At 36.0% G+C, this 22,683-nt stretch overlaps 1 protein-coding gene across 1 annotated transcript in view; it reads left to right on the forward strand.

The window, feature by feature from the left end:
- si:dkey-261h17.1 overlaps nucleotides 1–22,335 on the forward strand; it is a 39,329-nt gene extending 16,994 nt beyond the window's left edge. Inside the window, exons 2-8 of the mRNA XM_036591298.1 lie at nucleotides 1,027–1,125; nucleotides 2,841–3,103; nucleotides 3,321–3,398; nucleotides 10,262–10,385; nucleotides 10,467–10,513; nucleotides 14,191–14,358; nucleotides 19,233–22,335. Of these exons, the coding sequence (XP_036447191.1) occupies nucleotides 1,027–1,125; nucleotides 2,841–3,103; nucleotides 3,321–3,398; nucleotides 10,262–10,385; nucleotides 10,467–10,513; nucleotides 14,191–14,358; nucleotides 19,233–19,424 (971 nt within the window). The 3' untranslated portion in view covers nucleotides 19,425–22,335. The remainder of the gene's footprint in view (nucleotides 1–1,026; nucleotides 1,126–2,840; nucleotides 3,104–3,320; nucleotides 3,399–10,261; nucleotides 10,386–10,466; nucleotides 10,514–14,190; nucleotides 14,359–19,232) is intronic.
- The last annotated feature ends 348 nt before the right edge of the window (nucleotides 22,336–22,683 follow it).

Here is a 22,683-nt window from a genome sequence, read left to right on the forward strand (position 1 = left end):
CAAAAGCATGCCGTGGAATTTTAAAATATTTGGGAAAACTCCAATGGGATTGACATTTTGCATAAACATAGTCTTAGCAGGCAAAAATCTGCTGTCGGATATATAACATTAAATTTATTTAAAAAGAAAAGAGAGCCAGTGAAAAAAGAAAACAATGAATTAAATATAATTAAAAAATGATAATAATAATAATTATAATAATAATCTCAAAGCTCAGGGTTTACAAAGCATCCAAATCAGAGCCTAAAAATCACAGTAATATCACAAAAGTAAAACAAATTTAAACAATGAAAAAATATGAAATATAGAAAATCAACAAAACAGAATGCAGTATAGAATAGAACCCAATAATAGAGCCTAGCATTTAACAACAAAAAGAAATCAATAAAAGAAAAAACAAGAAAAACAATACAAACCATAATAAATGAATAAACAAATAAAATACTGTCAGATGTCATCTCAGCAACTATATAAAAGATTTTCATTAGCTGTGTCCACCCATTGCTTTTGTTACAGCTTCCATTCTTTTCTAGGAGACTAGCTTTAAGTTTTTAAGAGGAATCTGCAGGGACGTTTATCCACACCTCCAAAGTTATGGCTTAGAAGCTGATTGCATTTTCTGCTTCTCATGATCTTAATAACCCCAAGCATAGTGGTGAAGTCTGGACTCTTTGTTGACGAGTTCATTGGTTTTGAGAACACCAGCACTTTTTTTTTCGATTTGCAAATTTTCTTCTTTTTGCCTGTTTCTTTTTCTCTGTAATGGCTTCTGACTGCTACACACTCTTTCAGACCCATAGTGCTGAGTTGTTTTCTCACAGTGGAAGGATGAACAGAAACACGTGATTTTACTACTTTACTACTTTCAGCAGTATTGACATATTTGATGAAGTTTTATTTGCAATTTTTATTTATTTTATATATATAATATATACATAATGATCATTCCACGTCCAATGTACGCTGTAGTGCCTAACTGAAAAAGGCAAACTTATTCTTAATGATCTTTACTGCTTTTTTGTGTAGGTTGCCTGGGACAGGATACATCTCCAGCAAGCCCTGTTGCTCTTACTGTTACAAGAATAGTGATGCTCACAAACCCAACGACCGCCCCAGCTACTGGTGGTAAGTACTCTTTCATTAGTTATGAGCCTACAGAATTAATTCACACTGCTTCAGTTGGACGTTGACTACTGACTGACTATTGCTTACTGACTATCTTCCATCATACAATGTGGAATTTATAGGGAATTACTGTTAGATGTTGCATGCTAACATCCTTATTTATACACCTGCATCCCTAGATATTTTAACACTTTGAGGCACATACGTTACACTTTATACTTGGCTGCAGTGGTTGCAATGGCTGCAGTCCTATTAAAATCTCATAAATTGTTTTATACTTTAACATCATTTGAAAATGCCAGATGCCCTTTACAATGTTTGAGCATTTTGTAATAAATTGGCTAAAATTGGTTCAAACTTACTTGGAATAAAATTTACATTCTCTTCATAGAACACACTTTTGTATGTTGTAATGCATAATTACTGTTTATTTGCTGTGTGTCTGTGTATATAGTATCTGTATTCAGTCCAAATTACATTTTTAGAGAATACTGTTAGAGCACTCACCTACTAAACAAAGATAAATCTTCAAAAGAACCACCAATGCTTGTTTATTAACTCTTTTAAAATCAGCACGTCATGCAGTAAACATGCTCATTAGATGAACCTCATTTAACAGCTTCTTTACAAACAATGAAGTTCCTGAGTAGACTGAGTAGACTGATAAGCCAGTGTGATGAGTCAGTTTTCAATCTCAGTGTTTTGAGGGCTGATCAAACTAATAATTCCCTCAGATAGCAGACATGTTTGTGAGTGATAAGTTTAGCATCTGTGTTGTAGCAGCAGTGGGCTGAAGCAGGTAATGACAGAGAGAAGAAAAAATATTTTTATTATTATTATTATTATTATTATAAATTTAAATGATAAGCAAATTTTCCATGCAACATATTAACAGAAGAATTACATGAAGAAAACTGCAAACCAGCAACAGCAAGGAACAGTGCAAATTAAGTAAAAAATGACAGCAGAGATTTTTTTGTTTTATCAATATGTATTCTAAATGTATGTTTGTGTGTATGTGGTGTGTATATATTTACAATTTAAACCTCCAGGTATCAAATATTGTTAGGGCCCTAAAGCAAAGGAAAATTCCAAACAACCAAAGCAAATGTGTGTAAAATGTTGATATTTTTATGTTTTATACAGCTGAAAGAGCCTGAGTTCAAAATGTGCCCAAAGAACACTGATGCTTACAAAATGTGTACAGGGCACTGAAAACATACCATTATGTAAACTTTATGTTTATCCAGTTGTCCCCATTAAATCAGGAAGAGTCATTAACTTTGAAGAAAAAAACTGACCTATTTATTTAGAGATGTTAGATATTGAATGGTACCAAACTGACCCCAAAGATAACAGGAGTGTGTATTTATTGATCTGTATGTTTATTGTGAGGTGTGTTTATTGTATGTTCTGCACTCGTTTCACCCTGTTGTCACAGGGCCTGTTTCATTTCAGTGTATACAAGTTATATTGAGGAATGACAAGTTATGAAAAGTTATGGCACATTATATGTATTTTTTTATTTATTTTTTCCTGTATGTTAAACTCAGCAAATACATAGAAATTGTACAGTACAATTAGCAGAAAAATGCCATATTTAGGTTCCAGAGTTGCTGAGGATATGCGTGTTCAAAACTTTTGATACAACTGTATAAGTTACAGCCTGAATTTTCATCTTTATTGATTTGTGCTTTGATTTTCTCTCTTCACAGCTGCTAATGCCCCAACTGACACTGCTATCTCTAATGCGCCCGAGGACACCAAAGCATCTCAAACAATTGCACCTGTAACTGTCAAGGACGCTGTAAGCAGTCTAGCTACAGACCAGGCCACCACGGCAGCACCCTCTGGAGGCAATCTTAATTCTTTCACTGTCATGCAGGAAATAGACATTCTGAAATTCTTTGACAAAGATGATTCTGCAGGCCCTGAAAAAACTAGCATTGTGGTGAAGACCTCTCAGCCTTTTGAAATGGTGAGTGATTCTGTCCTGCACTGAAATTATTATGTCTCTTAATTTCAGTGCAATATGAAAGTATATTTCAGTCTTAGTAATTCAAAATGAATACACAAACTTGTGATAAACAGAGGAATAAGAGGAAAAAAATCTCTGAAATTCTGTTGCCTGCTCTTTGATGTGGTCCACACTTGAATGGGCAGGTTTTTCCAATTATTTTTGCCTAATTTCTCAGAGAGTGAGGTGTGTGGAAAAGGAGGCAGTACAGGACAGGGTCGCTGTGAAGGTTGAGTTGGAGACCGCTTCCAACTGTGTGAGTAGAGCAACACTTCACACTGGAATGCTGAACACTGGTCACATAAATATTAAATAAATAATAAATAATACACTTCAACCTCACCAGTGCGTTTTAGATTCATTCTCTATAAGTGTTCAGTCTCCAGTCTCTACTGGCCATACATAGAAACTAAGCTGCAAAAACAGCCCAGTCCACTTATTCACCTATTCAGCCTACAGCAATATATCTCGACCCATTCATGCTGAAGCTATAAGGAGTGTTTCAGCCCAGAGTGCTTTTTGAATGAAGCACAATACAAGTCAGCCAATCAGAACAGAGGTTATTTTTATATATCTTTCTTAAAGGCACAGTCACAAAAACAGCCTGTTTAAAGTGATAAAGGTTGGAAATGGTCTTGTAAACATGAATCATGACTGTTTTTGGTACATAAAAACACTTCCCTACTATCACCACTGTAATAATAGAAAATAAAATACAAGACAAATGAAGGATATGAGCCCTCTAAATGTAAAATCGAAATCAACATTTAAAAGTAACAGATAAGAATAAGAGATTTTGTACTATATGTGTTCTTATTGGTAATGTACTATAAGTTTTGGCACCCCTTGTCAGATTGGGTGCCCCTGGTGAAATTACACGTTTTGTTCATTTTTGCTCTACAGAGAACACACTTCTGCCCATTTTGGTGCACAGTTACTGCAAAAAAGCCATATGTTTGCTCCCTGCAGAGGATGTGTTAACTTATTTTCACTTAGATAATCAAAAAACATGTAATTTGACTTGGGGTATTCAAATTTTTGCATATGATTGACCTTAATGGAATTTGCCAACTTATTATTGCCAGGTTATGTAACTGACAGATTTTTTTTAATCTAGTAATTTATTAAATTGTAAATCTTTTTTCTTGTCTTTCCATGTTTAATATTTTAAGGACAACACAAGATGTATATCTTAAAAAAAAACAAAAACACTTGAGAATTACTTTATAAGGGATGACAGTTTATTACTGAACATGCTCATTGGTCCTTGCTATATTTTCATAGAAGTCATGCTAAGAAGCACTTAACACTAAAACATTAGTGCCTAGATCAAGTATATGTATAAATATAGGTGTCTTAGTGTTTAGCCTTATCTTACCTAATGTCTTGGTGATGATGCATTCAGACAATTTGGTGATCACCCCTTTAACTCATTAACCCCTTACAATCCCAGACTTATTGCATACTAAGGCTTATTATTCAGTAGCTACAGGGACTTCAGTGCAAAATGTAATGAATCTTTGGGTGAGCCAGTGAGCCCTGACCATTTTAAGCGTTAATATCTGTCCCAAAAGTAATTGGGATACAAGCATGTCACTTAAATCTATCAGTATATGAAGTATAAACTGTCTGCATGCTACTATGTTTTCTGTCACTAAATCAAAAATATTAAAGAAACACAATGCTGCCTATAATTGGATTCATCGTTTCTGAGTGAGCATGCGCACATGTTCAGAACAGTATTCACTAAGAGCTTATCATTATGTGAGTAATGATAAAAGAGAGTAACGAAGAAGTGTGAAGTTTATTGTTATTAATATACCACACAAAAAATATGAATTCTGGGTTTGTTCTTCACATACCAAAATAAAGAAAAAAAAACATCTAATTACCAGAGTGAATCTTGTAAGAAATCACATTAATAAAAGGTAGACTATTAAAAAAATGGTTCTTCAAGGGTTCTTTAGTAAAGAAAATGTATATAGCCATGAACATTCAAAGAACCATTTGCATGATTAAAGGGTACTTTGCATAGTGAAAGCATTCTTCTTTTTGAAAAGAGCCTGTTGTGATCTTGTGCATGGTGGAAAGCACTGTTTTTAGTGGTAGTAATCTCTATCTAGCTCGGTACACATGCCTGAGGAAGGAAGCTTCAGTTGGGCGAAGATAACTTTGTAAGCCAAGGCGGTTGGAGTGTTCTAGTCTATGCAACCAGACTGTGGAGATCCTGCTGCACTTGTCACTTTACAACAGTACTAAATCATCCTTTCACACAGCAGTTGTGAGCAGGCGGACAAAAGGCACCATTTATAGTGGACTTGGCCACAAAGAAGTCAGTCAGACGACTTGGAGGGACACTGTAGAGGATGTACTAGTGTTGTAGTCATGACCAAGACTTTTAGTGGTCAAGTCTGAGGTGAGACTGAGACAAGAATGAGACCTGAATAATACAATCTAAATGGTTAAATCTTGTGGACTGCAAAAGCTTTTGTGTGGTTTTTTCAGTAGGGAAGTGGGGTCTTGGATCGCCCCACAAATTCTTTTCAGATGTCAGATGTCAACAAACTCTCCTTGGCCTCTTTGCCCCCATCATGCATTTGGTCTGAAATAACTTTAACTTTTAAGCAAGCGTGTAGTAAACAATATGTATGTAATAAACAGAGACACTAGTAGAACTAGCTGGTGAGCTAGCTTAGTTAGTCAACTAGCCTACAGCAGCACGACTGGTGTTTACAACTTGGCAAAATGGATAAGAAAAGGAGAGAAGGGTATAGCTGAGAGAAAAATATCCTCAAACTTACTACTTACTACTTACTACTTATGCAAGGAAGTAAAAGGTTGGTCCGAAAAAAACAAAAAAAATTTGCCACTTGTACTCACATCAGCACTCTGACATACAGATGGCTAGCTACCGCTGTGCTAGAACACATTGGTTGTAGTTTTATCATGTTGAGCTACAGATAGCCTAGGCAAAATGGTGTGAAAGCACAGATGGAGAGACCTTAAATTTCTGATACACAATATCCAACTATGAAAAATGTCTGTGGAAGGCAACATCTCCAACTCAAAAGAAAGAAGATCGGAAAAAGGTATCACTATTTGAGCCACTTAATTGTGTTTTTGAGTGACTTTAACAGAGCAGTTGGTGTTATCACTGGTTGGTTATTTAGTGTTATAGTCATTGTAAACTGCACTGTGGACAAGATATATAGCTACTGTATAGAGTTATGCTGTGTTTGGCTTGGAAATCAGAGCTCAGAATGAAATCATTTTTGATCTGCATGCTTTGAAGCTACAAAGGTTAAAAAAAAAAACATGGGCACCTACATGAAAACTAGTATTGTTAGCAACAAGCTAGCTCACTAAGGATAGTGATATGAGTGATAACTTGTGCGCAAGATGCTTTGATCTCCTCAAAACAAGAAACTTTATGGCCAGTGTTATGTATACTTTGTCTGTATGTTGATTGAGCGAGTGAATACTACTATAATCTCATTTTAAAGTAGAGAAGTGGATCATTATTACTGTTGATGTAGTGAGCAGCCATACTAATATGATCTCACACGCTGAACCTGGAGTTGAGAACACCACCTCGACTTTGCAAGTAGGAATTCCTCGTTAATGGGGTGATTTGTGTGGTTTCACCTAGTCTGTGAAATTGAATGTAGTTTTAACATAGTCAACATAGCTAGCTACTGTACAGAGTTAAAGCAACATAATATACCTACTGTATAGAGTAATGCTGCATTTGACTTGGCTCGAAAGTGGGAGCTACAAAGCAGAGAAAAAACATGCATGGCTTCATGAAAGTGAGCATTGTTAGCAACAAGCTAGACAGGTAATGTTAGTGATGTGGGTGATAAAGGTCAATAATTTATTTACCTTCTTCAAAACAATGAAATTTGTGGTCAGTGTTATAGTTTAACCAACTAGTGGGTTCTATATGTTCATTAATCTAAAGCAAATGCTATGATAATATTATTTAATTCTGTTGATTTGATGTCATACACTGAGCTCAGAGTTAGGAACTCTATACAGAGTTAAGTTTTCTTCAGTTCAACACAGCATAAGTTCAGCTATGCTACAGTCGTTATTAATGTAGACTATGGCATTAAGTTAGTTAGCAACATTAAAAGCTTAAGTCTTGAATGTTCCGCTTATCCAATCAGTCAGATGTCTATGCTAAAAAGTCTCAATTTCTAAGAATAACCTCAACAGTTGTTTTAAAAGAATCAAGTTTTGGGTGGAGCATGTCTAGATTCATTGTTTACCATAAGATGGCAGATTCCAGACTTCATATCAAGTGTAACTAATTTCAGCTTCCAAACCAACAAACGTTTTGTGAAAGTGACATCTTACTTTGTTAGAGTTAAAAGCAGGAAGTAGAGAAATAGACCTTTCATCTGACCATTTCAACACCATACACTGGTGTCTGGCATGCGTCCTTGCAGATGATGAGCAGGGGCTCTTCATATGGAATGTAGAGCCTGCTTGCTGAATAGGATGAAGGGATGGAATTCAATCACTTTGTCACATGACAAATAGCCCAGATAGGGCTGCATTACAGACACAAAGGTTCAGAAACAAGCTGCTACAGAATAAAGGAGAATCTGTTCAAACAATCTAATGAAACCTTCAGCAAAACATCTGAGGGAGTGCACAGCTCAGCCAAAAGTAAAATCTCTTTGGAGATTTCAGTGTGCTACAGGAAAACAGCTAAGTCCTTCAGAAAAGGGGGTGGTCAGAAGTATCCTAATAATGGGAACATCTTGCTTGGGACATGTCTTGAGAGTTGTTCCCGTGCATAGGGAGCATGCCAAGATGGAAAAAACTCTCAGAGAGAAAAGTGCAAGAATGTGACTGCTAAAAATGGCCATCTAATAGTCCCATGTGAAAAGTTGAAGCTACAAGATAAAGCATATGCCATCTAAAAGGGGCTCAAACTAATAGCAAAGACAACAAACATTAGTCTAACTAATTTACTCATCTTTCATGTACAGTTCTGGTCAAATGATAAGTTTTGTTGATTTTAAGTAAAAAATAACAGAATACAATACACATCCTTTACAGAGGACACAGTTCTGCATGCTTTAATGAACAGTTTAACATATTAGGGAAAAAAATAAAAAATAAAACATTAAATGTGCCCTGTGCAAAGGTTATGGTGCATTTTATATCTTATGTTTTTTTTTCAATATATTAAACTCAATTAAAAATTTGTTTTAAGTGTTTAAGTTTGCTCCCTGTAGAGGATGTGTTAACATATTTTCACTTTAAAAATCAACAAAATGTCATTTCAGGGGGGTATTCAAACTTTTCCATACATATCCGTCATACAAACCTTAAAGTTATGTCAACATTTACAGATACAAAAACAGTCAGATAATAATCACTTTGATGGAAAGTTTACTTTTAGTGACAGGTTTCTTTTTTTTCTTACAATCCTGCATATAACAGAAGCAAAACAGTTGCTGATCTTGGCTTCACATGTGTATTAGGATTACATACTAATGAAATCCAGGCAATAGTCACAAAGACTGTAGTGTAGGGGATACACGTCAAGCAGAGACTAGCTGTGAGGCTCAGGAAATGTGGGCATTGTGTTTTCATGTGTTTGCATACAACCCCTCCAGCCCACATTTTCCTGATTATCAACTGAGGGAGAAAGAAAGAAAAAGGGAGGGAATGACAGACAGGGTGATAGAACGAGAGAATATGATGTCCTTTCTAAACTGCCTCAATAAACCCCAGCTCCAAAACTCTTAGCAACCCAAAATGGTTAGAAACAAGGCAGAGTGGCTCATAAAACCCTCCTGAAGTAAAGCAGCCCTGCTGCTGGCTCATGAAACAAGACTTCCACTTTCTTATACTATAGTTTTTCAGATGTGACAGAAAAAGTAGTGCTCAGTACTTCCAAAACCATTTTAATCAGGTTCAGTGGGGCTCAAAGAACATAGGTCTTGGACTTGCCTATAAATCCAAATGCAGATGTTACTTTAGTCATTGTTCCCGTTGAACACTAGCCAGTTGAGTCTTTGTTACTAGTGCTCCAATACTGAAACCTCTAAACCCCCATGGTAAAATATTGCTTAAATAAAGGTCTTATTTATATTTCTACTTGAGTTAAAATACGGAAGTACTCACTTTTAAATAAACTTAAAGAGAAATTCCCTTGTCAAAACATTGATAAAATTTCAGAATAATTAAATATTTAAAAATGAAAATAATGTAATTCAGAGCAGTTTGATGTGAAACGCTCCATTATAGAGAAAAAAGTCAGAATTGTACACAACATTGGTGAAAGGAACCAGATCTTTGAAGTGTTCAATGCCAATTAAAGTTCCCTCACAGGATAATATTAAATAAAATTGTTAAGGATACAATGCTGGGTACCTGAGACATTGTTTTACAATAGTTCAGAGATCAGGTTTTGGCCAAAAACTTTTTTTTAGATTTTACCATTATCAACATACATATAAGCTCAAATCTGAGTCAGTATGTTTCTGTACAATGCACTCTTTCAAATCAGACCACTCAGAATTACTTTGTTTACATCTCAACCACTGAATTATGAAGAAAATAAAAAAAAAATGTAATTCCCTGTAAATTATTGAAAGATTATTCTGATGAACATTGGCTGCATATTCTGTTGTCACTGCAGACATGAAAAACAGAGTTTAAATGCGTATTTCCTCTTTTTTTATGCTTAAAGTTGTACCTGTCCAGCTATAGATTTTTAGCTTCTTCATAAATACACCGATCAGGCATAACATTATGACCACCTCCTTGTTTTTACACTCATTGTCCATTTTATCAGTTCCACTTACTATATAGGTACACTTTGTAGTTCTACAATTACAGACTGTAGTCCATCTGTTTCTCTGCATACTTTGTTAGCCCACTTTTACCCTGTTAGTTGAGTGAAAAATAAGATTTTTTTCATGTGTAGTAGCGTGAAAATAAAAAATATATGATGATGACTGTTGTGAAAATGCTATACAAATATATATATATATGTATATATATATATATATATATATATATATATATATATATATATATATATATATATATGCATTACCCCATCATTACATAATTTGTTTTCTGTGTCCTGCATAGGATGCCACAAGGAGCAAAATAGAGGCCCAAATGAGGCAATTATGCCCCGAATTGAACTGCAACTTTGAAATCTTCCAGGAGGAAAACTCCAAAAATGTGATTGTAACTGGATCAAATGTTACAGGTATTTTCATTTCATTTATTTTTGGATGAGATCCAAATGAATAACTCAATCTTGTGAGCTCAAACTTGTCTCTTCCTACAGGAGATGTCAATGGAATTGCTGATAGGCTTGCTGGTATCAAAGCAGATGTGAGTACATAATATTATGATTGGAATAACATGTATTTTTATGCTCCAAATGAATACAGTGCAAAAAATGATATCACAGCAAATTTTAAATCTAGTCAATACATCTAATATTTCACATTTTAGGATTAGTGTAAGAATATTATAAGATTATTTAACCTATTTCTAGATTGCTGCATGTTTTAAGGAAATTTTTTAGTGAGTGTGTTGTTCCACTAGAAGATATTTTTTCCTTTTTTTTCAGACATGACTTGAACACAGCAGTGATAAGCAGTGATTTCTAATCAGTGTTTCATAGGCATTTAATTGAAAACAGCACAAAGAAGACATTTAATATATTCATATTTAATATATTACCTTATCAATACATTTCTTTTTTAAATAAATACTAATTCCAAATTGAATGCCTCCGACACAACTAAGTTGGGGGAGAGGCAATGTAAGACTGTGAAATTTGTGGAAGGTTCAAAAACACCTGTTTTGGGACTTTCCACAGGAAAATAGTTGCATAGGTAACAGACAATGCTATCATGATTGGGCTGAACATTTGTGAAGGCACCGTTAATGCTGAGGGGTACATCCATAGTTTAGAGCAACATATGGTGCCATCTAGATGACGTCTTTTTCAAAAAGGTCCCTGTTAGTTTCAGCAAGACAGTGCCAAGCCACATCCTGCATGAGTTACAAAAGCATGGCTTTGAAGTAAGTGAGTGCAGGTGCTAGACAGGCCATCCTGCTGTCCTGACCTGTGTCCCATCAAAAACGTGCGGCACATTATGAAGTGAAATATACGACAGCTTTCGCAACTACAATTGGTGTCCTCAATTACCAAATGAATACTGAACGTTGTTCAGTTCAGAAGGAAATATAATGTAACACAGTGGTAAACATGGCCCTGTTGCAGGCATCAAATTTCGAATAAGCATATAAAAGTTAATTAGTTGAAAGATTAAGTGTCTTGTCTTTGTACTGTATTGAAATGAATACAAGTCAAAAATGATGCAAATCATTGCTGTTTGCTTTTAATTTACATTGATTATACTGTCTCAGCTTTTTTGGAATTAAGTTTGTAGATAAAATCACTTAATAAAGTAAAAATGTCTTTGAGTAGTTTAAATAATCTTATTATGTTCTTACAATAATCCTATAAAATGAAATATTACATATATTGACTCATTCTAAGATGTTTTCACTGGCTGAGATATCCATTTTTGCAGTGTACTATTTTATTTTCCTCAGTCTTTCTTTTATATGTATTGGTCTTTCGCTTTAAATCCACAGCATAGACTCCTAAACATTTAAAAAAGATGTTTTTTCAAGGGTTCTTTGGCAAAGAAAATGGTTCTGAATTATGAACTATGAACACTCAAAGAACCCTTTGCATGATTTACAGGTTCTTTGCATCATGAAAGGGTTCTTCAGATTAATGGAGAATGTGCTTTACATGGTACTATATAGAACCTTTAATAAAAGGGTTTTGCTATTGTTACAAGCTTGACATCAAATGTTCCATTTTGATCGCAGTTCAAAGTCAAAACTACAGAAACATGAGAGAAGAAGACCAATAAGTGCTGAAACAGATAGTGTCCGAGATTATATGGCCAGTCCTGTAAACCTTGTTCCAATATAATATCAAGCAATGTTAGACAGATGAGCCCGACGCATGCAGGCACCAGGGTGAGGATTCTCAGAGACTGACCCTCCTCCACCCCAGGGCCCACTACTGACGTCAGGGCACCTGCCACAAGCCTGTTACACGCTCCCTCCCTATTTTATCCCTTTCTCTTCCTACCACTCCCTATAACGTTCTCCCTCTCCCTCTGTTGCTCTCTCAGTTGGAAGTCATCTTAGGACTCAACTTACACACACACAGACACACACACACACACACACACACACACACACACACACACCCACACACTTCCACATACATACACACGTGCGCACACACTCCAATGTTTGGATAACCGTGCTCTCTGTGTTTCTCCTCAGAATTTATTCTCCATTGCACATGTTTTAGGTGGGCCTGTGCTTGACGTTAAAAAGAGTTAAAAAGACTATGAAGAGAATATAATGTGGGTTATGTAGCCAACAGCCTACCTGCAGCTCTGTCTCTGAACAGAAGATATACTTATAAATCTGCTGACATTAAAGGAGTATGTGCTGATATATGCATTGATAACCACCTCCTGCTATTAGAACAAACGTGATCAAGCTCGGGGTGAAAAATCCTAAAATTACTGACGATATTCCAGTTTAGGCTTTTAAGCTGGGTGATCCCATATGGATAAAAATATACAAACATGTATTTTTGTGTATTTGAAATACATTTCAAATACATAGCGATCTATGCCGAAATACATTCCAAACACTACAATTTCAGAATTATATTGTCATACTAACCAAATATATTTTAAAGTACAATTGTTTTAAAATTTATGAAAACAGCCAAAAATATTTGTCTAATGCACTTTACTGCATGGAATACCAAATTATACCTGAATTTGTATTCCAGTCTCTTAATTGTAAATATTAGGAAATGAAACAAATGAAAAGTAGTGCAAACAGTGCATTATACAAGTATTTTGGCTATTTTCACACATTGTCAAATGAATTTGACAAATACATTTACATACACTTGTTTTTTATTTTACATTTATATGTGCAGTATAAAATACATTTGGTTAATATGGCAATATAATCTGAAATACATTTTAGTGTTTGGAATGTATTTCAGCATGGACTGCAATGTACGCAAAGTTTATTTCAAATATTTAAAAACACATGTCCATATATTGTTTCCATATGGGTGATTAGGCTGCCGCTCACATATACAGTCAGTGTCGTATTACATTTTCTCAAGAAATTGGTCCTGCCTACTATAAATCATATATGATTGGTATGTGGTTGATTCATTCATTACTTCATAATAATGATGATGATCTAATGCATTAGGACTTCTTCAGCTCTTGAAGTCCTAACCAAAAACACAGCTTGCTAAGATACCGCAGAGGAAGACAATTCCTGATTGGCCAAATTTCTGCTGGACATGGCAAGAATTTCACTATTTTGTTTCCATTCAAAACTTAATGATGAAACAAGGGTAGCAGTGTAATATTTGCAGAATTAAATACAAGCATGATTTTTATTTTACTGCATTATTTGAACACAGCTGCTGTCCTTTACATGATGACTACCAATAGAAATAGTCCAGAATTACTTCTCATAATATCTTTTGCATTGCATTAACAGTTAAAAACTTTTTTTGCCTTCTCTTGTAAAGTTGCCATTTTGGAGATACTTAGGTTTTTTAAAAAGTGGTGATATGGTTCTTTAAGGAAACATTTTACAGAAAGGTTATAGCACCAAAAAAAGGGTTCAGCTATTGTTACAAGTCATAAAACTTTTTTTGGTATGACATAGAACACTTTTTGTTAAGGGTGCAGGCTTTCTCTGTGTCCATGAATCCAGCATTAGATCATTCCCCTGATCTCTTTAGGATATCGTTTTTCCATATGGGATATTGTTTTTCCATAATTAAAAAAAGAAGAATTGAGTGAACTGCAAGTTTGTGAGGCAACAACCACAGAACTGTTACTAATGTTTCTTGATGTGGTGGAGTCCTCCTGATACGATGAAGTCAGATCCATAACTGAATCGTTTGTCTTGCTTGTGTGCAGCTGGGAGTGGTAACAGCCTCAGCCGAGCAACAGAGCAATCAGAAGCCAAAGATACAGTCACCTGCTGTGTTTGTGTCCGTGCTGGTGGCTGGCTTAGCATTGGGTGCTGGGCTGGTAGGAGGATACTTGTGGAAGAACCGTCACTCCAACGCAAAGGGCATGAAACTGGTGAGGGAACACACACAATGTCTTCTTCACTCTTATGAAACATACACACGCCTAACAGTGCATAAGTTCACCTGCAAAAACTTGAATGTGGAACAAAGGGAAGAGCACAACACAAACTAAGGATATACATTTTTATACTTCACAGAATTCACACCTATAATATTTTATTGCCCTCTTGGTGCCTGTAACATAGCACTGTTTTAACTCATAGTGAGAGTGAGCCAGGCTAAAGGACGACCTCCTCACGGCAGGGTTAGTTTTAACACAATGTTACAACTAAGCATCCCAAAGTAAACAATAAGTCCATATCTTCATATAAAATCAAAATAGTTCATCTTCATCAAGTTCTTATGCAGGGGTTCATCAAAACAATATAAGTAAAATATATTTCAAATCGAATGGAGTTCTGGGAAAACAGAAATTTGCCAAGAGGAAACGGCCTGCCTGGTATTTATTGTTATTTCTTGTTCTGTATATTTATTTGTCTGGTGTATTTATTGTATATTCTACACTTGTTTCATGCTGTCATCTATCTGCACTCTTTGTAGTCTTGTGTAATGTGCTACTGTTGTGAGTTGCTCCATGGGGAGTGAAGAATAGTTCATTCCAATGTTTATAAGTTATATTGAGGAATGACAATAAAGACCACTTAACTTGACTGAACTTGACTTAACTTAACTTGACCTGGCTTGACTTGACTTGAAACCCCTCCTCCTTCTAGTGTTACACCCTAAGAATTCCCATCTCCCTCTCAGGGTTTGTGTATGTCCAGCTTTCTAGTTCCATGCAGAAGCTGCCCAGAACCTCAGCCCAAGTTCTCAGAGTTCTGTATCAGTCAGTCTCCCTCATACTACCACCACATGTTGAAGGCACAGACTGAACTTTTCACTGTTCTTTTTATGCCTTTATTTTGGAAAGCTCATCTGGTCTGCTGTACACTGTGTATATATACATAGGTTGGGTCCTGCTCTCCCGTACATATTAGGGTCATACTAGTTATTCAATAGTTTATGTTGGTTACTTAAGGTTACCAAAGTAATATCTGAATAATACACCTACAGGTAAAGGGTGTATTTTTCAACATTTTAGTTAATTGAACAAAAGTACATATAACATCACTGTTGGAACAAAACCTTGTATCTTCATTTTTGTTACTTTTTAGTTTTTTTTTTCTGCGTGTGTGTATTTACAGAATTTGAAAATCCCAGCTGCCATTTACACTGTTATTACATTTCATGATGAATGGACCAACAGAAATGATCCAGAAACACTAAGACTAATATCTTCTTACATTAACTTACGCTGAAAGTTAAAAATGCTTTGTCCCTTCTCCTCCAAAAATGGGGGTTAAAACAAGAAGACAACAAGGTCCTGTTCTGACTGCAATGATAAACACATCACTTTTCCTTTTGACATTTCACTCCTCCTTCCTCCAATTGTGCAGCTGATTATTTGCCTCTTATTCACACCTTATTTTAAAGGTTCCCTATAATAGCATATCTATAAATACAGTTAAATAAAGTTGTTATTACAAATTAGATAGCAGCCCTAAAATCTAAATGTCTGAGCAGTGTTTGAAGGCATTTGTAACATTCCTGCAGTCTCCTTTTCTTTTGTTTTGTTCCCTTCCTGTTTGTTAACTTATATGTTTACCATATGCTTGTTAGTTTGGTTTTTCATTTCCTCCCCTTTGTCTCCACCCCTCTTGGCTGCTTCCATTCTGGTTTCCCTGCCATGTGTCTCTGTTTTGGTTCCTTTGCCCCTCCGTTCTCAGCCCTCATATTATGCTCCTCACCTGATGTGTTTGTTTCACCTCCCACTTGTCATTTGCTCCAGCCGTGTCTTGTTTCCTGTTTGGTATGTGTACCTTGTTATGCATTGTATGTTTGATACCTTTTTGTTTTTTGTGATTCTCATTTATTTTCCCTCGCTCCTGGATTCCTCCTTCAGTTCCTGCTTCTGGGGGATATTTCACAAAGCAGAATTCCTTGGTTAGCCTTATAAGGCCAAAAAAAAACAAGCATGTCCACTAGGAGAAGAGCTAAGGAACATTCCTATTGGACATTCCTCATCTTATGACTTAAGTTGCCCAGTTTGCACATATTTATCACTTTCTTATAACAACTGAATTCTATTTTAACGCACAGTTATGTTGCTCATATGTACACTATGTACACTAACTTTTGAGTTCATTGAGTTGCTAAAATTAACAGAACAATAACTTGTTTTACATTTACATTGTTAACGTATTATTTGAAGTTCAACAAACTCAGAAATATAAGTCAAGCAGATTATTTACTTTTTTGAGGTAAAAAGTTATGGAATTTTTTACAGTGTACCACTGAGCATGTGGATAGACAGGACCGAGCATCAGAGTGTATGATATAAATGACCTGAAGCTGTATTAAATATACCGCTAGCAAGAACCTGATTTTGTTCTTCACAGCTAGAACTAGGCTGATCAACACAGCATATAGCTAAAATGCTAGCTTTATCCTCTCATAAATTTAAGTGGTTCAAATTTAAGTATTTACTGAAGGATTCACTGCAAAATTCACTGGGAATATAAACGGTTGGCACCGTAAGCTTGATGCTAACACAACATGATATTAATGCAAATCCCATATTATTTTGAGTTATTTGAGTTGAGCTATTGCTTTAATAGTGTTAGGGCTAGCATGGACCAGGGGTAAGATGTTCAATTGAGATTATGATTAGGAGAGTGAGTGTTTTATGCTAATGGAAAAATAAGTTAAATAGTACTTAATAGGTTTTTAGTTAAATGTTGGTTGAACAGCTCTCCTGGAGATCAACCTGAAGAGTTCACTTCCAAACCTCTTATCCAGAGCATCTGTGTAGTTAGATGAGGTGTGTTAGATTGTGACTGGAGCTGGAAAGTAGATCTCCAGGAGCAGAGTTGGTGACCGCTGCTTTAGATATTTACTGTTGCTAAGTCAGCAGGTGGTCACTGCCATAAAATTTCAGTCTGCCCCACCAAGCGTCCTCAGTCAAATCCCCATTCCAAAACTGCACACTCATTCCAACTGCAAATGTTATTGCAAAGCAATACATTTGTAGTGCATTTGGTGCAGATGCGAAGGGCAGTCTGATGATGTGTTCGCTGGAGAATTGTTGCCAGGCTTGTGATGTGGGAAGCAACTGGCTCCATATCAGAAGTGGTCGCACAGCACACACCCCTATCTAATTTCCCGAACTTGAGCATTAAGAGAGTGAAATATTATTTGTTTCATCTCCATGCCAAATCAGCGCAGCTGTTTTTTCTCTCTTTGACGTCAAGCAATAAAGTTCTGATAAAAAGCTGCAAAGCCCTTAACTTTGGCTGCCAATTGTGGAGCTCCATCTGTATTGATAAATAGAGCCATGTGGCATTTAAAACAAGCACTGAAAATGAATAGCAGTGTTTGCTTCATATTAACCCTTAGAGGTCTACTACTGTCATCGTGTTGTACTACTGAAATGCAGATACATCATTTACATAATTCATTTTTACGTAACATAGTTACACAATGAATCGTACCCACAATTATGATGTTAACTTCAAATCATAATATAATAATAATACAATAATAACAGAAATTATGTAAAATTGTTATGTAATCTAGACACAAAAAAGTAACTGTATTCCAATGCAGTTACATGTAAAAGGCAGATTACAGATATGTTATAAAAATATGGCAGGACTAGCAAGACTATAATAAAAAACACCTTTTCACACTAAACACAGTTTTTCAGATCATGAAAATGTGACAACTCATTCCACCAATCTCTGTTATGGTTGGCATAGCAACAACCAAACCGACCAGCCAATTGTGTCTCAGCAAATAATAACAAACATCAAAAGGATTAGGTTGTCTTCTGCTCTGTCCTATATCTTGCTATATTTCCAAAAGCAGCTAAATCTGGACTGTGGACATCAGAACTAAATGCAAAAACACTCAAAACACAATGAGGGAGTGGAATGCTCTGTACTGCTTTGCTTTTCCAAAATGGAAAATAGTCTGCCCTTTGCCACCTTGTGCTCTTTTGCACCCTTTTATTGGCAAATGATATTCTGCTGGTTGTTAGTTTTGTTTTTTGTTTGTTTGTTTGTTTTTTTTCACTGCACAGGCAACTTGCGAAATATACACAGGTACATAATTTTGGCAGGCAGTTAAATTACCAGTATCATTTTGTGTGATACATCAGTGCAGTTTTCATTTTTCCTTTAAAAAAGAAATCTTGTACAGATTTGATTTAACTTTAATTTAAAATGCTTTTAATAGATTAATTTAATCATACTTTAAAAATACTAACTCCAAAAGATTATATTACTTTAATGGGCCCATCTCCTTTTTCTAATAAAAGAGTTTGATATAGTATATAAGCATCGCTAACATTTCCAAACATTTATTTCACTCTTCAGTCCATACAGTCCATACATACGGAAACTAAACTGCAAAAACACAATATGAAACCAAAGCAAAATACTAAGTAAAACTGAGAATAAAACTAAAAATCAATAAATAAATAAATACAGAGTTACTAAGCTGCAGCATTTACATGATTATGAAAGTAAGCTGGAAGAGATTCAGGAGTGTTCAATTATTATTGGATAGAAAACAGGCACATAGAAGAGGAACAGTGTTCCAAGTTTGGGGCCCAAACTGTTAGAATATGCACTTTTAACAGAAGTTGAAATGATTTACAGCTGAGAAATAATTAGAATAAAATTACAAAAACTTCTAAGACTTAAAAATGCTGATTTGGTTTGAAAAGTGCTCTTCCTCCAAAATGACTTGTATCACTTGTAACGGATACCTGGCAAGGAACAAATGTTATATTTACCAAGTTCTTTTTATGCCTGTTTCCCTTAGGCTGAGGAGTCCATGATGCCTGATGAAGAGAACCAGGGCAACACTTTGGTATCTGTGGCCCCTCTGAACCCCCCAGAGCCCCAGGAGAAGCCTAGCCTGAATGGAGAGTCCCCAGAAGCTGTGAAGACCCAGAATCCCCCTGCAGCTACGAACGGTCACTCCGCCACCAAGACGGCAGACACTGAGCTGTGAGAGCTGTTCAGTACTGCAGGCCCTGGGTTAAAGCCCATCATCCCAGCCCCCCTAAACCTAAACCCTGTTCTGTGGACCCTGGCCTACAAAGGACACCAGGGGACTACCACAGCCAATGCTCCATCTCCCGTATTTTCCTTTATTTTTATCAATACGATTAGCAAACACTGGGGGCCAAGCTAATTTGTAAAGAGGATGGTGATGATGGTTCTGATATGTAGTTTAAAAATAGTTTGTAAGATAAAGCCAATCAAAATTCTCAACTGTAAACATGACTCAGACTTTATGGTGTTAAGTTGTCCAGGCAACGATGATGATGATAATGATGATGATGACGATGGTAATGCTGATATTTTGGTAGGTTCATAGGATTGAATCAAGGCGACAACCAAATCTTTTTTGCATATTTCCAATTGTTAAATGCCATGTAAAGGACGTGTAAGTTTGTGGTAATATGCTGATCAAGTAATGATGGTGCTAGTAATTTTGGTATTATATAATGAAATGATGGTCCTTTATAATGTGAAGAACGTGAGAGGTGTGGCCCTCTGAGCTGATGTTAAATACTGGCCTGGGTGGAGGACCTTCCACGTGATTCATTGATGGCTCCCATGACTGCAGTCAGGGTTGGCCTGGGTTTATCCCTGCTCGTGTCTCAAAGCTTCACAGCTTCTCTCTGAAACCTTCCACATGGCTCCCTGTCCGAGAACACATCGTTCCTCTGGTCATTCTAAATTACATGATGAAGAAATGCTCAAAATGATGATATGGGCTTTACGTTTGCTTTTGTATGTGTGTGTGAGTGTTTACCTCCATATGGGTGTATCAGGGTGTGAAAATGTATCGATTTGAAAGCGATCATCGATTGTGGAATGCTATTACCAAGTGTGAGCTAATTTATTTGGCCAAAGAAAAAGTTTAGGCAATTTTCAGATGTAAAAATCCCAAAAAGTTTAGTGTAAATTTACCTGCATTATTTACCACACTGTAAAAATGTTCAGCTTGCATAAAAAGTTAGTTATTCTGTAGTCAGAACTAAAATTAATATTTAGTTGAGCTACCATAACAATCTATATTGCAGTAAGAAGTACAAGTCAAAACTTTTTGAAGGCAGTGTTAGGAGTCTTGCCCAAGGACTGTTATCTATACAGTGGGGTGGTCCTACCTACACAGGGTCTCATATGCCTTACTACCCCTGCCTTACTACAAAGCCAACAAATTACATAATTAGATAATTTAATGCAGGGCATGTAGGTTATACTATATGTGCTAAATGCAGCTATTGATGTGACAAGAAGTTGCAAGGAATTTCCTGTTGGTGTTCAAAAATTGCATGAAATCTATCTAATTTCATCTAATAATGCATTTACAGTAAAAGTACATATATACATTTGACTCAACTCAGGTGGATAGGTTTGCAGAGGAAACTGGAATAAACTCATTAGATATTGTTCATCAGACTTCTTTGTTTTAAATGCACCCCATGTAAGATTTGTGAATTTGGAGACCTTTCTGGTTGAAATGTGCAATTGCACGCAACTTGTGGAAAAGCATTATGTAGTAAACTTGCTGAAGGACGTCTTCTGAGGATGTAAGTGAATGATCTACTATTGTCATCACATCGGTATAATGCTGATTTTAATTTGAGACCTAAACCTTAAGCCTTCCTCTGCGTGTGACATTAATACCTAAAGACGCATGACGTGGTCCAAAAAACTCCTGCAAAAGCTGACCTGACGGCTCTGACTTTTCAAATATGTCAGGCTTTACAGAGTTTTTATTTCCTCCTGACTCAGTAATGCTACTTCTTTCAATTTGAACAAAAAACTTGCGTAGTGCAGCTTTAAGAAAGAAATCTTAGTGTCATTGCTCTGCATTTTTGCATTTTTTTTTTCTAGTATAAAGAATCGTGATCAAATCGAATCACTGTGCGATTTACACCCGAAGTGTGCATGTGTTTGAATGCATCCATGTTGAAAGGTTGTTGCGTGTGTATTAGTTGGAGTGATATTTTGAGTGCATTGCTGTAAGTATGCATGTGAACAATATGCTCGGGCTAGAAGATAGTCATGTACAAGTTTTTGTTTAAATGACAACGTGATGACTTGGAGTTAAGGTCTTACATGGTGCTGGACCTCGGTGAACAACAAAGAACTCCTTTTCGTCACCGCAAACCACCAGAAAACTCCAAAAACTGCCAAATCCTATACAACAACCAGTGCTGAGAGGTGACACTTAAAAGGTCTCCTTTTCAATGGACCGAGAGACAATTTGGAAACATGTATTTGCTTTATCTTTGTAAACCAGTATTATGCTCTTTTGTAATATCTGTGTAATTTGCATAGTTGTTTAGATATAGCGGTTATCTTGAAACTCGTCCTAGTCTTGTCGTTTTAATGCATTTCTTCCATTCATTCTTACATTTGTAGATCAGCCATCAGCCAAAGCAAAACTTGAATAGGATAAAAACTGCACTGAAAGAAGTGATGGGTTGAATTTGCTAGATTCAAATGTGTACATTTTACACATTTTTCATGATGTCTGAAGTACGTTCAAATGTATTACTTTTTTCAGTGCAACTGTTTATGTGTACATAGACTACCACAGCAATAGGCACAGTACTGTAAAGGTAATAGAGTCTCTTAGCTTGGCAGCCATAATCTATCATCTGGTTTTCTCTTCAAATCAGCCCATTTCTGGAAAAGAAAGTGATCACACATGCATGAGCATGTTACATACTTTCTTTTGCATTTTTTTTTTTCACATGGTTTGTTTACTCATGCCCCATCTGAACATTTCATTGTTCAGTCAGGCTGGGGAGGGGGGTCTGTGTACTAGAATTGTATTAAGCTGATGACTTTGTTTTTGATGTAAGTTTGAGATATGAATAAAGTTTTGGAAAGTACATGTATTTCATTTTCTTCCAGCTCGTAATATTTGTTTTTCTTCACCAACTGGCGGAAGAAGCTGTTTATCTGAGGGAATATTGTTTGAGATTATCCACAGGCTCTCTGTCTCTCTCTCTCTCTCTCTCTCTATCTATCTATCTATCTATGTCTATCCCTGGTTATAGCTCTCTCTCTTAATCTTTTCTCTCACAATCCATCTTTCTCTTTTTATCTTTCTATCTCTCTTTTTCTATCAACCATTCTTTCCCAATCTCCTCTTTTTATCTTTATTTATTTCTATCTTTCTTGTTCCCTACTCCCTCTTAATCCCTGTTTCTCTATTTCCCTCCCTTTTTCATTCCCTGTATGTC

This window comes from Colossoma macropomum, unplaced genomic scaffold (assembly GCF_904425465.1).
Source record: "Colossoma macropomum unplaced genomic scaffold, Colossoma_macropomum, whole genome shotgun sequence".
NCBI lineage: Eukaryota > Metazoa > Chordata > Actinopteri > Characiformes > Serrasalmidae > Colossoma > Colossoma macropomum.